Source organism: Echiichthys vipera (genome assembly GCF_963691815.1).
Source record: "Echiichthys vipera genome assembly, chromosome: 7".
Lineage (NCBI taxonomy): Eukaryota > Metazoa > Chordata > Actinopteri > Perciformes > Trachinidae > Echiichthys > Echiichthys vipera.
The window spans coordinates 30,157,110-30,174,356 of NC_139832.1; the positions used below are offsets into that span (position 1 = coordinate 30,157,110).

Genomic DNA, 17,247 nt, shown 5'->3' on the forward strand with positions numbered 1-17,247 from the left:
AGCGGGACGCTACTCCAGTAGCTCCAGAGAAATGAACAGCAAAGATTTCCCTGACATATACAGAAATATTATCGTGAGCCGAGAGGAGAAAAAACTGTTGCAAGAGGAGCGTTCAGGCCACTCTGAAATCTGAGGGATTACTTTTACACACTCATTATTTAAAGCTTTGTGCACGTTCAGTATGAACATTTGACATTGTGAGATTATATATACAGTGACAAAAATAATGAAAAGCATAAAAGGTTTCCCTATAGGCTACTTACTGTAAACAGATAACAGGGAGCAGTGGATCACCTACTACATGGGAACAGTAAATCTTCTCTAACAGAGACATTAATAACACAACAGTTCACTACCTTCCAGTCAAATACAATGTAAACAAACTATTCATTAATCATGTTTTGTGTTGTGTGGTTTTTGAACACAAGAAAACAAGCAATCGCAGTATTCAACCTACACTAAGTAAAGAGAAGGGTAAAAAATGACAAACAGAGACAACATGACTGGGTATGTGCAGGGTTCCTACATAGTATGGAAGAGTATGGAATTTAAGTCTTTTCCAGGTCTGGAAAAAGGGAAAAGAGTTTGGAAAAATGTTTGCGAAACAAGTTTATTAACGCGACACAGCCGACCTGTAGATGATATCGGGCTGCAGGATGGTGTCAGGTACCATGGTTACCGCTCGCCTTGGGACTTAGCATTTAGCTTGAATAAAATTTTGTGCGTTGAACATGTCTCTGTTTGGAGTTCACTCACTTATATGAGCTACCTTGGCAACATAATGCTATACATAGTCAGAATCTATCATACGTGTTAAAAGTTGGATTTTAAAACCATTTATTTACTTAATAAGCATCTAACATATGGTATCTAGATGTTTAATATTGACCAAACAATCCTCTGAGAAGTCTGGAAATTTGAGTTTGGAAAAGTCTGGAAATTTGAGTTTGGAAAAGTCTGGAAATCTGAGTTTGGAAAAGTCTGGAGTTTAGAAAGAGAAAATGTGGAGGAACCCTGTGTGTACAATATGGCAGAAGAGAGACTGAGCTAGATGACATAAGAGGGGGACAGCCAGCTCTGTTCAGTTTTCTGCATACAGCACGGAGATGTTTAAGCTAAAGTGCCAGTCCAGCACAGGTAGGAACAGACAGAGAGTGAGAGGGAAGTGGCTGCCGTAGGCTCTCATTAAGGATGGCTGTGGACAAAGACAGATGGCAGTCCTGATGTGTGTGTGGGCGTGTTCTCAGGGAGTGTATTCATGCCATCTATTGGTCCTGCCTTAACATCCTTAGTCCACAAACACATTCATTTTCCAGTAATTCATCCAGTAATTCAATTGGGTGTCGCAGGATGGTTAATGTCATGAGAATTGCTGGTAAAATGGTCCATTTAATAGTCTCAGTAGTGATGTCAGGATTTACCCATTCTGCCATAACGGCAATGACAGAACGTCACTGTTTCTGGTTTCTAACTGTAAATGATATGACTAATGTAACTCTGTTCTATAAGTACGTGCTGAACTGTTTTTCATAGAAAGTAGGCTGACATGTTCTACGTGCAGGACCAAAAGATTGCTTGTGTGTCTATTTCCTTCCGTAGTGTCCAATAATAAATTCCCTGATTAACAATCATGATATCACCATAACAATCATGATAGGGTAAAATGTGGCCAGAGGGAGGGAGAGAGAGAGAAAGAGAGGCACTCATTTTAACAAACCTGTGCAAAGATGTGTAGCACAGATCATTTTATGTGCTGCGTTCTTCTTCACCACTGGATAAAAGTGTCTACTCTACTCTACTCTCTGTTCTACCACACATCACATCCTGCCGAGAGCTACATCCAATCAGCAACCGGGCTTCTCTCAGGGGATTAAAAAAAAGCCCTGCTCCAACAAACGGACGCTCGAGCGACTCACATGCAAATTAGGGGCATTTCAATGGGATAGACCCGCCTCATTCCGGGTATTGTGGAAACGCTCCTAAGGTGTTGAATGATCCTTTCCACATTTTGGTACAGCTGTTGTTATAAGTTAGATATAGACCCCTACCTCTGTCAATCTAGAATCCATGAATAAGTCAAAAGAGTATGGAAACAGCTTTGAGATGTGCAGTGACAAAAACACCACACCCAAAATGAGGCCCCTCCAATTCTAAATGTGATTTCAGAAGAGAGATCCAAGCCTCAATGGTGTCAACACATGCTCATGAAGCTGAGCGCACATCCACCATTTGCTGCTGCACTTGGTTCTACGGTCTTTTGGTGACCTGTCACTTCAGTATGTGTGTCCACAGCACGTAGAGAATGACAGTACCCTCATTAATACACTGCAAAGACATTCTCCCTCCTCCCCCTGCTCTCTCCATCTCTTCTTCCGTCTCTTTCGGGGTTGAGGTGGGGACAGTGGGATTGATTTTTTTTACACTGCGCTCTCCAGCTGCTATTGACTAAGAGTTCTTTAACGAGCCAATGATATAACAACACACACTGTACATGCACTGTACATGCACTGTACATGCACTGTACATGCACTGTACATGCCCTATATCCGCCCCCGCCTTCATCTGTGTGTCTGCTGCTGTGGGTGTGGTTGCAGGATGCCCTATGAGGGTGGCAGCAACGGAGCCACACAAGCACACACACACACACACGCACATATATATATATGTACACACATATATATATACACATATGTATATATACGTGTGTGTGTGTGTGTGTGTGTGTGTGTGTGTGTGTGTGTGTGTGTGTGTGTGTGTGTGTGTGTGTGTGTGTGTGTGTGTGTGTGTGTGTGTGTGTGTGTGTGTGTGTGTGTGTGTGTGTGTGTGTGTGTGTGTGTGTGTGTGTGTGTGTGTGTGTGTGTGTGTGTGTGTGTGTGTGTGTGTGTGTGTATAAGGCATAGAATCATATGACATATTCATGTCAAGATTATCCTTGCCAAAATCATAAAAAAATTACTTGAAGTGTAATTCTGGCGCAAAATCATCCCATGGTCTTTTTCAGCACTTACCTACATCAGTGGCTGATGCCCACTCTGACGTAATTTTTTTTCCCTGTATGAACTGTTAACCGAGAAATCCGGGAGAGTCGCTAACAGCCGTACGTGGCACTGGTTAGCTCGGGTCAGTACGATGAAGACATTAAAACGTCTTTTTTAACCACTAATATAAAAACACTCTTTTAATAAACTCTGGGTTCACAAACTACATTGTTAGTGCTTTTTTTCTATGTAAGGACTCTTCTCATGCTACTGCAGAGGTTTGGTGTTATTTTGAACAGTATTACTGGTTAAAAAAGATGTTTTAATGCCTTCACCGTACTGCCCCGAGCTAATCAGTGATGGCCATGTCCGGCTGTTAGCGACTCTCCAGATTGCCCCGTTAATAGTTCATACATTAAAATAAAACTGTCTTGATGGCTTATTTGATGTGTGCACGTCCCGAAAAAGACCATGGGATGATTTCGCGTCGGAATTACACTTTAAAACTCTTAAAATGGCACTAAAGCACACTGGAATCACTTTACCTTACATTTAGTTAAGAAGCATATATTTTAATTATACCAACCACATCATTTTTTTTGTGAAAAACAATCTTAAATAAGGTATTCATAAATCATTAGATCCTGTAAAAATGGCAGTGGAACAAACTTCCAGTGATCACAGAGAGCACATTAAATGACCAGACTTCCATTTGTTGTTGCGGTTGATACATTCACGCACAGATATGTTAATTGTACAGTAAACGGACACTTTCACTTCTGAATATGATGCTTTCAGGAAGTTTCCGGAAGTAAACCAGTCAATTCACTGGTCAAGTCACTCATGATTTGATGTGTATTATTAATGGTTATGATGATGTTTTTGATTGCAATCCACGGGGGGAGAAACGTTTATTGTCCCATTTTACGTTGTGTGTGTGTGCGTGTGCTTGTGCGCATGCGTGCTTGCATACGTTAGAGCTTCATTGGGGCAGTCTACAGGAGGTCTGAACAACAATTTAATATTTCATCACTTCCATTATTCAGCAACTGCTACGTAGAGGGAGAGAGGGAGTTGGAGAGACGGGGATGGTGGGAGAGAGGGTGGAGGAGGTGTTGTGTGTACTTGAAGCTAAGATGCTCTGGCAGTACATCTGACATCTTTATCAATAACAGGAGATAAACCTAATTGATCGGAATGCAGAAATGAGATTTAAATGTCTATATTTTAATCATTTGGTATATTAAGAGGAAAAAGAAGAGGGAGGAGAGAAGGCGAGAAGAAGGAAGGAGAGGAGAGGTGGAGTCGAAAGCGGAGCTGGATAAGAAAAAGGATGGAGGGATGGATGCAGGAAAGGGAAGGATGATGCTGATGGAGGAGGAGGGTGCAGCAGTGTGGACGGGGAGGGGGAAAGAGAGAGTGTCGGAGACAAGATTGCATTCGTGGGAAATGAGGATGGTCACCATGGCAACTGCAGCTGAGAGTCACATGATGAAGAGAAGAGAGAGCGAAAAAGAGAGACTGAGTGAAAGGGTGGGGTCGTGCCGGTGGACGACAGAGGAGGAGAGAAGAGAAAGAGATGGTGATGAGGTGAAATAATAAAGTGGAGGGATGGACAGAAAGACTGCAAGAGGTGAAAAAACGATAAATATAACAACAGATGAGTGTATGGAAAGTCACTTGTGAGCGTGTGTTTACCGGCGGCTTGTTTTGTAGGCCACTGGACCACAGTAACGTCATGTGATGTTCGTCCGGAGGAGGAATGATAAAGGTTAAACCCTGAGGGCAAAGAAGGGAGGTGTGATTGACCGGAGGGATGAAGTTTCCGATAGAAAAGAGAGCTCAAGTCCAAAAATAGAAGAGTGGAGGGTAGGGGTGGGAGAGAAAGAGGAGTGAGAACAGACTGTTGATGTAGAATGCCAGTCATGTTTTTTTTCCTCCTAGATATCTGATGGCTGATGCCCACTGTGATGTCAGCACACACACACACACACACACACACACACACATACTCCATGTTGGTGTTTAAATGTCCCCTGTCACTGTCTGGTTCTCTCTAACCTTTGTTTTATCCATGCATATCTGTCTTGTAAAGGCTGTTTCCGGCTGTGTTGCTTTATATTTTATCTTCATGACGAATGTAGTCGTCATGCCGCCTATAATATCTGGGCCACCAGGCAAAAATGGCCCAATTTCATTCTATTTATCAATGGTTATTATAATATTTACCAGCCGCGACAGCAACATTAGGGGTTTAACCACGTGAGCTACCTTGCTAAAGAGTGGTGCTGGAGTCACCTACCACAGAGGTGAGATGTCTTCCTGTCACACCTGTGCAAGATTTAGGGTACGTCCACGCAATGGAAAACAACCTTTTTTTTTCTCTGTCGTTCTTAAAAAGTCGACTCAAGAAATCTCTGCGTCCACGGGACACCAGTGAAACCGACTAGTACACATGCCAGGCCTGGATGTGGCGCTGTAACTGCCACAAAAATACACCAACAACAGAGAAGAAGAGACAGGGAGACGCTGTGGAGAATACAAACACGGCAGAGTTTCTCTCCTGTATATGTCCGTGTGCTCCATATGACATTTTAGCTCAAGTTCGAAGCGTTTTTAACCCACACGGACACACCACCCTGGGGAATTGGTTTTAGAATTGCATCTTTCCATTGACTTTATATGTGTGTTGTATGCTTGCAGTGTGTGTGAACCCACAGTAAGTGTCTGCGACTGAGAGAAAAGGCCGGAGAGATGTTTGACCTCACTTTTCATTAGATGGAGTGAAACAAACACTGTATACTGTATGTACACTTCCAGCATGTGAGTGTAACAGAGAACAGATATGTGCTGTTCAATAATGTGTTTTAGATGACATAGTAGAGGCTCATATAGGCATACTTATGTTATTTAACTGTTTTATGTGTAAATACATCACTCAGCTGTCAAGTTCATTTTGTTGTTTTTTAATCAAATTACAGATTAGGGATATTTTGCCAAAACCATTAATCATTTGTTACTGCAGATGGCCCTAAATAACTCCAGCTTGTGTAAAATATTTCAAAGTCAATGTTTCACGTCAGATGATTAATGCCTATGGCTGCACAACAAATGAGATGATGCATAAGAAAACTGCCCATGAAAGCAAAACCAGCTCCCAACACGGGGTAGATACAAGATAAGATGCATCTACTTTATAATGGTGGACAGAAAGGTCTATATGATGGGCACTTCCATTAAGTTCATTTACACACAGTGGAGTAATGTGGTTACTGTCTGTCTCCTGAAGCAATTCGATTTCCTAAACATGATGAAAAGGAGAAACCAATTTAGGGGATTAAAAAAAAGACAGTGATGATTTCTTAGCCATGTATACAATTCGAAACAAGTTCCCAACTGTGCTGATGGTGAATAGTAAAAGGACATAGCAGCATTCTAGTCTTCAGAGCGCTCAAAGCACTCTACACTACATGCCACATTCACATTCATACACTGATGGCGGCCATGCAGGGTCCCAATCATCTTGAGTATCTTGCCCAAGAACACTTAGGCTCCGTTCACACTGCAGTTCCAAGTGACCTGAATCTGACTTTTTCTCTCATATTGTATGTGACCCTGATCTGATTTTCTTTTGACAGTGTGAATCTGCCACTTTCCAATTAGAATTAGTTCACTTTTAAATGTGCTACTGAATCTGATACGCATTGGATTTTTTTGAATGCGACCACATTCAAATTAAAGTTGATTGAAAAAAAAAATTGTGCCACGAGCGGGAGCCAGGAACTGAATCAAAACAAACACGAAGGACAGCGGTGAAGCAGCGGCCAGCGGAGGGAGAGGGACGTTTTAGACCTCATTAGTATTTGGGGGCACACATTTGTTAAACATTTTTAGCATAAAATCCTACAATACCGGTTGCAGTTGCCATGTTCTCTTCAGTAAACACTGCTGTGGCGTGATGTCATCAATGATCAACTGCACATGCGGGTCACTTCAGGAGCGTGAGCTGTTCACACAGTAGTCTGTAGACAGGCCACATTTAAAGACGTGATGTGAACAGACAAACAAAAAAATCTGATTTAAGCAATAAATCTCATTTGTGCATTAAGACCTTCAGTGTGAACGTAGCATTAGACATGCAGACTGGGGGGTGACCCGCTCTACCTCCTGAGCCACAGCTGCTCCTGTGCTAGTGATGGGGCTCTAGGGATGGGAGTGTTGGTGTGTCTGACTGAAATATATCTAAGGCGTTGGATGGATTGCTAGGAAATCTGGCCCTGACATTCATATCCACATCATTGTATAACTTGTCTGAACAGTCCATTACTGTCACACAAGCTCGCTCTCTCCCTCCCTCCCTCCCTCTCTCTCTCTCTCTCTCTCTACATCTCTCTCTCTCTCTCGCTCTCTCTCTCACACACACACACACACACACACAGACCCTGTGCCTTGCAATATGTCTGTTTAGACAATATCCTTGGCTTGGGCTGTGGGTTTTAAGTGTGTCTATGGCGGACTGCCCAGGGCTTTAAACTGGAGCGCACACACACGCAAACAGAAAACAAGCTTGGTTTCGTCTCTCTGTGCCCCTCATTCATACCCACACACCCAGATATACACACGCTCACTCTCTCATTCCATATGAGGCATTGTGTGGCTGAGCATCAGTAGCAGAGAGGAAGCTGGAACAGAGTTTTAGCCCGGGCTGAAACACTTTTACATCAAATCCAATCCCTTCGAGTGGAATCGGAGAGAGCTTAATGTTTGGGGTGTCATGGTGTCTCAGCAAGCCCAACAGCAGATCATTGACTAGGGTTAAAATGGTCGTGTCTAGAATTGCAAAAAATCTTGCAAGACTCGTTGCCCAAGGTATAATAACCCTACTAACTATTCAAGGTCAATGGCTAACCTTAACCATCTTATGAGATTTTTGCAAATCTTGTGTTACCATCTACAGTAGATGAGCAGTTTGAATATGGCTCATGGGTATTGTTGCTGCAATAGCTCTCTTTTCAAAGAATATTTATATCTATGTGTCATAGACAATGGGACTGACCACAGTGTCAGAGAGCAAAGGAATCACATCTAGTTCCTTTCATGTTTATGTGACACTAGTTTGTCAAATAGTGCAGCCATCAAAGACTGTTTAGACGGGCTGTGCGATATGACAATAGAAAAGCGTCTGAGCTTTCATATGTCATAAATCCTGCCCTTTACCGGCTGAGGGGTGGGTGAAGATGAAGTAAAGGAGTTGGTGAGAGCGTTGTTACGGGTGGCCCTAGACTGTGTTTATCTCTTCATTAAACAACTGTAAGACACACAGACTAGTCTACACACACCAGATGCACGACACACACACTCCATATACACACAGACACACAAGTACAACGCAGTTTGGTAGTGATGAAGCTCTCTAATAAGCTGCTCCAATAAAAGGCTCATGTGGTTGCACATGTCATCCCTATGAATTATTCTTCTTGCTTTTGAACTAATTATTCAGCATGAATCAGTGAAAATTCTTATTGTCGGTTAAATGGTTGTGTGAAGGTCATACTACATGCTTTCACTAGCAGCACAGCATTCATAGACTGAAAGAATGGGTAAACATTCTTAGAAAAGTGGCTGTAATGGACTTAAAATGATTTGATTGCTCACCTCTAAAGAAGAACAATATGCATAAATAAAACGACTTTTCTATCTTCATTAAAAAAACTTCTCTATCTGACATGCTTTTTAGTTTCAGTTTTAGTTTTCTATAAATAATATCTTATTTTAAGTCTGTCATTCCGTATAATGTATAATTCTGTATTCTTACACGTGTGGGCTGTTCGCCTGTTAAGCAGATAGTTTTTAAAGAATGTCTCATTGATGCTTCATATTTACTGAAACATGACCGGCTGCAGTAAATAATTAGTTGACTTATTTTATATCTATACTTGGCTTGTGTGGTTTCTTCTCAGCATTATCTGTAAACACATGGAATAAATGTTGGAATTTTTTTTTAGCAATAATAATGATGATAATCAGCAGAAGTTTCGGAATCAAAGATGATGCAGCTGTTTACAAAGTGCAGACATATTGCAATCGTCCACAGAAAACACCTTTGTCTGAGTCTAAAGGTCTATTCCTGATTATTAGTAAGAAGCAGTATAGCACTAAACCTACAGCTGCTGGTGGATCCGTGATGTTTGGGCTGAAGTGTACGAGGGCAGGTGCGTTCCATTTCATCCCCGGCCCAATTCCCCTCAGCTCTCCAAGTGGCCTCTGTGTGACGTGTGCTGTTACGTAATGCCAAGGGCTGAGGGGAAGTGAAGGAGGGCAGCTAAGGAAACACAGCTCCTGTGTTTATGTCTGAACAGGAGCAGAAGTGGGGGTGGGCAGTGGGAGACTTTGGTGGCAGGCTGTGCACCTCCCACCCAATCAGAAGTTAGAAACAGTACTGGTATAAGTAACAGGAAATGTGTCGAGGAAAGGCCAAAGGTGACACAAGGCAACTGTTCGAACCAACAACAGTGGGTCATGAAGAGGTTAGCTTAGATGCTGCAACAGCACTGGTAAACTTTACTGCGAGTAGAGCAAAGAACAGAACTGAACGCACTTTGGGTATAGGGCTTGTTAATATATGTTAGCATGCTAACATGCTAAACTAAAATGGAGATATTACCTACACTGGTATTTTCTAACAAATCATTGTGTCAGTAGATGCGCCGGATATATGTGTGGTTGAGGTGGGCCGTGCTTCCAGCATCATGTAAACAAACAGAGCTGTAAACTTATTTTCAGTCTGTTTATGATACAATCCTGCTCTCAGGAGGACGTAAAAGGATGTTTTGATGGTGATGATCATTTTAATATTAAATCCCAAATAATTTGTTGAAATTTCGATGGAGTTAAAGTGTGATTTAGTTAACAATGGTTGTGTGTTCTGATTGTGAGCTTCAGTTATTTCACGAGCCAGTAACAGAAGTAACGGTCTAAGGTTACAGTTGTAACAGTAGTTAGCTTGTGAGGAACGGTTGTTGATAACTGTAGTTAGCTCTATGGCTACTGTTAGCACCTCTTCTGCTTCTTCTTCACCTCCGGTAAAACACGACCTGCATTGTGGGATACAGGAGTACAATGTAGTGTACATCATATGTACACTCAAATTAGCTGTGCATTGTGGGTATTTTATAGTGGACTATAAATTGAATGAAATTAAACATGGAGAATTCAAACACCAGTACAAAATGGTGTACACACTATATAGTGCACTACTTCTGTGATAGGGAAGGATTTGGAACACAGCTTTAGTATTGTCATTATATATGCTAGCATACTGATATTAGCATATAATTCAAAGATCTGCTGGGCCCACAGGTCTTGTGGAACAAGTGTCAGCTACTAGATTATTAAACAGGATGTGAGTGTTGGTGGAGAAGAGGCGATAGAGGGTGAGGACTGTCCAGTTAATGGTAAAGGTCAAAGGTTAAGTAGTAGCTGATGTTTGTGATGTGTCTGTGTAACTCTTGAAATATATAGTGTAGTATACATGTGTTCTCTCTAAATACAGGTGACTTGTACTCACTTCAGCCTACATTAGATGGCACACAGTAAATGGGTGTTTTGTAAATGTGTCTTGGTTTAGCCAGTAGTTTAAGTGTGCAGGTGCTGGGCACACTGATTCACTGTGCCTAGACATCATTGGCTGTAGGCTGGAGACAATAATAGAGAGAGGCCCTACAGCACCAAAGTGCCCAGGCTATTGAATGGAGGGACAGAGGTAAAGAGAGAGAGAAAGGAACAGATGCAGAGGATGTGGGAGGGATGATGATGATGCTAACAGTGGTGATGATGGCACTGATGATTGCCTATTCAATGTCCAAGTGGGGACAGGCAATGCACGTCTGTAATTAGACTTAAAGGAACACACACACGTGCCTGTATTCATCAGGCTGTCTTCATCAAAGTCTAAATACTTATAGTAACACAATAGTGAATACTTATTTTTGTTAGATTTATTTCATCATAGACTGTATATAAAATGGACTTAGCTTCTACATCGGGGTCCGTTCTCTCAACTTGATGCAATCGTTTTCACCTCTGGGAGCCGCCATTTTGTCAGACTGTGACTCCGCCTCATTTCCTCTTACCAAAAAAGGGCATGTATGTGACGTTGGGGGGAGGGTGATACGTCCATCTGCCTGACGTTTACTGAATTAGCCACATTAGCACCACTGACCTGGAGCTAGGCTAACAGAACACGCTACTAGATAGACTGGAGTGGGAGTCAATGTTGAGGTTTTTTTTCCTGGGAACGGGAGTGATTTTTTATTTTATAACGGGAAAAGTATTTTTTAGAGGGTAGAGACTGACACGGGAGGTCAGTCAAGAATGATCCTGTAACTTCCACACAGACAGTGCTTTTACATGCACTTTAAAAACCTGATTATATTCGGGTTAAGGGAATATTTGGATTATTGAAGTTCCCCTCGTATACGTTTAGTCATATTCGTATGTGTAAGGACTCTTCTCATGCTACTGCAGAGGTTTGGTGTTATTTTGAGTAGTATTAGTTCAAAAAGATGTTTGAATGCCCTCACCGTAATGCCCTGAGCTAATTAGTTAGCCACGTACTGCTATTAGCAACTCTCCCGGATTTCTCTGTTAATAGTTTTTACACCAAAAAAACTTTCTCGATGGCTTATTTGATGTTAGGAAGTGCCAATGCTCATGGGATGATTTTGCACCGGAAATACACTTTAAAGACATACAAGAAGCCAGAACATTTTCCCCCTATCCCAGAACGATAAGCAGTGCAGCCCAATTTTTCTCCAGTACTGACACAGTGCTTTGGATAGGTCTGGCAATGTGAGACTAATCTCTTTCCGATGGCTTGGCATGCTGTGAATTTTAGGGTTATGTTGAAACTCAAACAGATCATGCCTTCAGTTATTTAAATTTCTGCCTGAGTGCTGTGCTCTGTAATTATAACGCCTGGGGAAAATGACAGTAAGGGAGCAACCCCCCTGATACTATACTGTTTCATTTGTAAATGTTTTTATTTCTGTAGGACATAATAACCAGTGATATATTTTAGTCATTAAACTGTTTTTACTCTGTTTGGTATTTAATTTTGCTGACTATAAAAAATATCACAGGTGTAGAAGTCCTAATACCTGTCCGTTGAAACTGTGTTTGCTAGCAGTCTGCTTTGGTCAGTCCGTTGGTCCGTTATGTGTATGTTTGATTCTCATTCTTCATATTTAAAGCTTGCTGACTCAGGAATTTTGTTGACTTTGATGTAACATTGTTGGTCTGTTACACAGGAGGGTAGGATGTTTTGGATTTTATTCATTTAAATTGCATCTTTAACATTAAAAATATATTTGGAATCTCTAGAAATAATATTGAATTTGATACCACATATTGACCAAAAGTTTCCAATAAGAATATTTCTACAGTGCCAATAAGGCTACTGCAGTTTTATCAACAAGCTTGGTGTTACGTTAATTTTATTTTTAATTCTGACGTCAACACTACATAAACATTTGGTACTGTAATGCAGAGCTAGAAGCAGTTACGAATTTATTTTAAATATATATATCTATATTTTTATTATTGCTTTTGTTTCCAATAAAACTGGACAGTCTTTTACATTTACAGGGAAAGAACTGTAACATTAACACTTTGTGTTTTATTGTAAATCTCACTGAATTTAAAGGCCCACTCCAAACACGTTTTAAAGTACGTAAAAACTACTCCGTAGTTATATTTTGTTTAACATGGTTTTCCCACAAAGAAAGTAAAAACAACTCAAAAAATAGTAACTGTTCTTTGAGTACAGAATAAACAAGAACTGCTTTTTTGGCTCCTACAAGCTGGATCAGCTTTCAGTGACAATGGGGCTGATCTATTCAACTCAAGTCTTTATTATTATTCTTTAGTATTATTTTAATTATAAATTAAGATACATTATGGTTTTTACTGGTAATTTACTTGTTACATTTAGTTCTACAAAGTTAGGAAAGCAAAAGAAAGATCCCAGCAGGGATGCTGTTTTTTTTCATCACTTAATTTATAAGGAGTTCTTATATTTGTTAGACAAGATATTAACATAGACCATCATCTCAATGTACAAATATATATAGAAATATAATGAATTCTGAAAAGAACAAAACATCAAACAACAACATCCAAAAAAAGAAATGTGCATCGTGATGTATTTGAGCATAGATTACTAGACTAGACAGACCACCTGGGCTGTCTGAGGTAGGGCAGGTTGTCCTTCATTTGCAAGAACGGCGGTTCGATAACCGACTTCGCATGCCGAGGTATCCTTGGTCAAGACACTGAACTCCATATCACTAAATGTGGTTTAAGCCACAGTGTATACACTGCCATTAGTGTATGAATGTCTGTGGGAATGGGTGAAAGGCTAAAAAGGTGCTACAAGTCTAACATTTAGCATTTATCAGAGTCGTTTACCTGTGGAGGTATGGGCTCATATTTCCAGCAGCACGCGCACTATCTCGCTCATCTGTCGAGTGAAACGCTGCACGGAAGGTTCATACAAAATTCAGTGCAGTTATATGCAATGTATACTGGGGAAAAAATGTTGCTTCTGGTAATTAGATGTCAGCAGGTGTGTAGTCATAACCTGACTCCACCAGATGGATTGATTCTCATTTGCTCTGCATATCCATCTGGGAACTCTGCTTTGGAGATCTTTTGGGAAGGGGTGAAAATACTGGTTGCTGATTGGATAAACCATCAGTCTAAACAGAACAACATACCCCCCCCCCCCCCCCCCCACACACACACACAGACACACACACACACACACACACACAAATATTTTAGTAGTATATTGTACCAGCCAGTACCTGCGTACTTTCGCCCCTGCAGGTAACTCTTTCCATAGTTAATTAATGGGTCACAGGTTTGATAAAATTTCTTAGCGGAGCCATTGAGGGTGCCTTTTGATTTGTTTCCAGCTGGATGTTCTGCATCATTGAGTTTGATGACATTAAAACGGTATTTGTTCTCACCCAGGACTCTCCGTAAATTGCAGTAATTCCTGTTGTGTGTCTGTGTCTCCACTGACTCAGGGTTTGTAATGACACATGGATTTCAAATGCTTTTGCGAAGAATGGGCCTATAAATGGGAGCATCTCTTGTAATTGCGGTTACCTCCAACCTCCTCTTCTTTCCGTCCTCCATCCGTAACCCCTCCCACCTCCAGGTCTTTGTTCCTGCTCTTCTGCTATAACCTATATATATTTTATATCACATATATACTGTCAAGTGATACAGTATTTATCATATTGCTGTGAACAAATCATTTCTGTTTACCACACTGTTTAAAATGCATTGTACAGATGGACAGTCTCTCTGTGGTGAATGTGATTATTCCCAATATTTCCATAATGTAATTTTCAGTGGTGATGTGATCAGCACCTTAAGAGTTTAGAGAAGACGCTGCTGCTCCTAAGGCCTCTAAGAATACTAACCTCCTGCTTCTCACTTGTTTCTTCCAGGCGGATGCTAAGATGGTGTGTGATGTGGTCAGTCGTATGGAGGACACAGAGCCTTACTCCGCTGAGCTGCTCTCCGCCATGATGCGTCTGTGGTCCGACTCAGGCATCCAGGAGTGTTTCAGCCGTGCCCGCGAGTACCAGCTCAACGATTCAGCACAGTAGTACGTACACATGGTCATTTTTTTTTGTGTGTGTGTGTGGTTATTTAGGTAGTTGACATACATACAAATTGAAACTGTGAAAGGGATTTTATGATGTGAATATGACCGCTCACCCTGTGTTTGTGTCCCATGTGAAAGCAAAGGTCAGGGTTGTTGTTGTTGTTTAAGTTACATATGTAGGTTAACCCTTGTGCTAAGTTTCATGCATGAGTGCATGCTGTAACTGATGTTATATAACAAACATACAAATTTTACCCCAGCATCCATGGTTATTCTCCTGGAAGTGCAGGAAATAACAGCAGCAATAGAAAGTTTGCAGATCTGGTGGGAAGTCAGGGCATCTGGTGGGATCTGCTGCATGAATTTGAGCTGCTACTACTGGAAAGACAGCCCCCCGTTACAGAAAGCAATATTTTTGAGCAATATCGGCATGAAAACCTCCTCAAAAGGCACACACAGGCGTCCAGAGAGTCATTTAAAGGCTAATTCCTGCTCCCATTTCTTGCGTAAGTAGAGACGCATGTTATCAGTTCTAAATGTCAATGCCCTTATGCCAACATGCGTCCTTTACGTTGGAATTGGCGTTGAGCAAAACATAAGCTAGAGGGGGTCGCGCAGATTAAAAAAGTTACTCCAATAAAGTTTGAAAAAAGAGTTGATGGCAACGACAGAGAAGACAATGATCCTGCCTCTGTTGAAAAGGACGTAAAATGGCGGCCAGCGTTATTGACGGCAGTGGTCTGTGAGACCCTAAAGACATCCTGGAGTGTGGACGGAGAATTCCACACACTGGTTTTACAGATGAGAGAAACTGACGACCAAAATCACTTTCAGTATTTCACGATGTCCGTCAGGGTTTTGATGACTTGCTATTCATGGCACTTTTTTTGTCTGGTGGACAAACAGAAGGCTCTGTCCGTGTGTTTTTAATGCAGGGCATAAATGAGCCTTTTGTATCACACTACAGACATGGCCGACAGTGACGGTAGCAGTGTGTACAGCTAGCAGCTAACGTCAGCCACCTTTGGCCAACAGCCAACTTCTCAAAGCAGCCACACATTTAACTTTAAGCTTAAATATGAAGGATGAGTTATAAAACAAGAAACGTGAAATGACCAGCACAATACATCAACTCTTTTCCCAATTATCGTAAATACGCTAATTTCCCACAGACTGAGTGAAACCATAGAAGTCCCTGGAGCTGTTGAGACCCTCTTCTCAATAAAACACCTTTGATGCCATGTCTCAAGTCTTTTGACCAATCAGAATCAGTATAACAGCATTGTCTTTCCCATGGATGAAGGGAACTTTTTGTGGCGCTAACTTACAATTATGAGGTAGCTTTTGCTGCCACTGATGTTAGTTGCTGTTGAACTTACTTAACTTAGCTTCAGTAATGTTAACTGGACAAATCAAGTTAGTAAGTAAGTCGGCTGCCGAGTAACTTTAAGTGAGTTATGATACATTTTTCCTAACCTGTCTAGGTTACCACCTTAAATCAAACTGCAACCTGTCTGTCAGCTTGTTAGCACTTCAACTAATGTCCGTGTATTACAACGTCAGTTAAGAATGAAGTTAACTCAACTCCCACTGCATCCGTACTGTTAACGGATTTTAACATCTGTCAGTAAGTTACTAGGGGAATAATAACCTACACGTTATGAAACAAGACCCATGTTTCTAAGTAAAGAAAACAACGATTGTGTGTTTGGGTATGAGTTTCACCATGGTCATGTCTCGTGCAATTAGCTTCTGCTTTACTTGTACAGTAGCTTTCATTTGGGGCAGAGCAACAGCACCCCCATGTAGATCTGTGGTCAGAAATGGAACTGCAGTCAGCTGTTAGACAGCCGTTGGAGGAAGAAATAGATCATGCTATGTTCAAGAAAAGAGACTAGTACACCTATAATATTATTAGGCCTCACTAAGCCTGTTGACCTGCCGGTTATGCTATGTACCACCCAACAACAAAGAGTTTCTCAACTGAATCGAATAACTGCAAATTCAAGACAGAAGACACAGTGATGTCTAATTAATATTCCATTAATGTAGTTTGAGAGAAAACGCACAAGAGAAGCCCTTGATTTGTCTGCTGCAGGCAACAGTACACAGATACTAAGGGTCTGCTCACACTGTCCTCCCGGACCACGACCCGGACTTTAGGGTACTTGTCCCCCCTCCCTCTCCCCCCCGCGCCCCAGCCCCGTTTGTACTCACACTGCCAGGGCCGGCCAATGCTTCTTGCTGTCCATACGCCATCACGCCGTAACACGTCACACGCATTGATCGCGTGTGTGTGGCTTGGTTTACAAATCTTTCCATAGACCTCGGAGTTTTTGTGCGTCTTGTCGACTGTTTTTGAATATTTTCATCCGACCAAATCTGCAGTAAACACTCCACCTCCGCACCACACCAACGTGAACCTTTCACCACCATTGTTGTTGTTGTTAAATGTCCGCGCATGGTCCGTCCTTCTTTTTACATGTCCGAACAGGCGGACATAACGCTACTGCCGTAGGGCTCGTGCTCGTGCTCGTACACGTGCGCACGCTCATGCTCGTACATGTGCAAACGGCTCCGCTAAAGCCC

At 41.6% G+C, this 17,247-nt stretch overlaps 1 protein-coding gene across 2 annotated transcripts in view; it reads left to right on the forward strand.

Moving 5' to 3' along the window:
* LOC310949399 (guanine nucleotide-binding protein G(o) subunit alpha) overlaps positions 1-17,247 on the forward strand; it is a 141,649-nt gene that overhangs the window by 78,590 nt on the left and 45,812 nt on the right. For both annotated transcript variants that reach the window (XR_014593276.1, XM_083916851.1), the window contains exon 4: positions 14,498-14,658. Coding sequence is in view for 1 of the 2 variants with exons in the window: in XM_083916851.1 (XP_083772977.1) it covers positions 14,498-14,658 (161 nt within the window). In the remaining variant the exon portion in view is untranslated. The remainder of the gene's footprint in view (positions 1-14,497; positions 14,659-17,247) is intronic.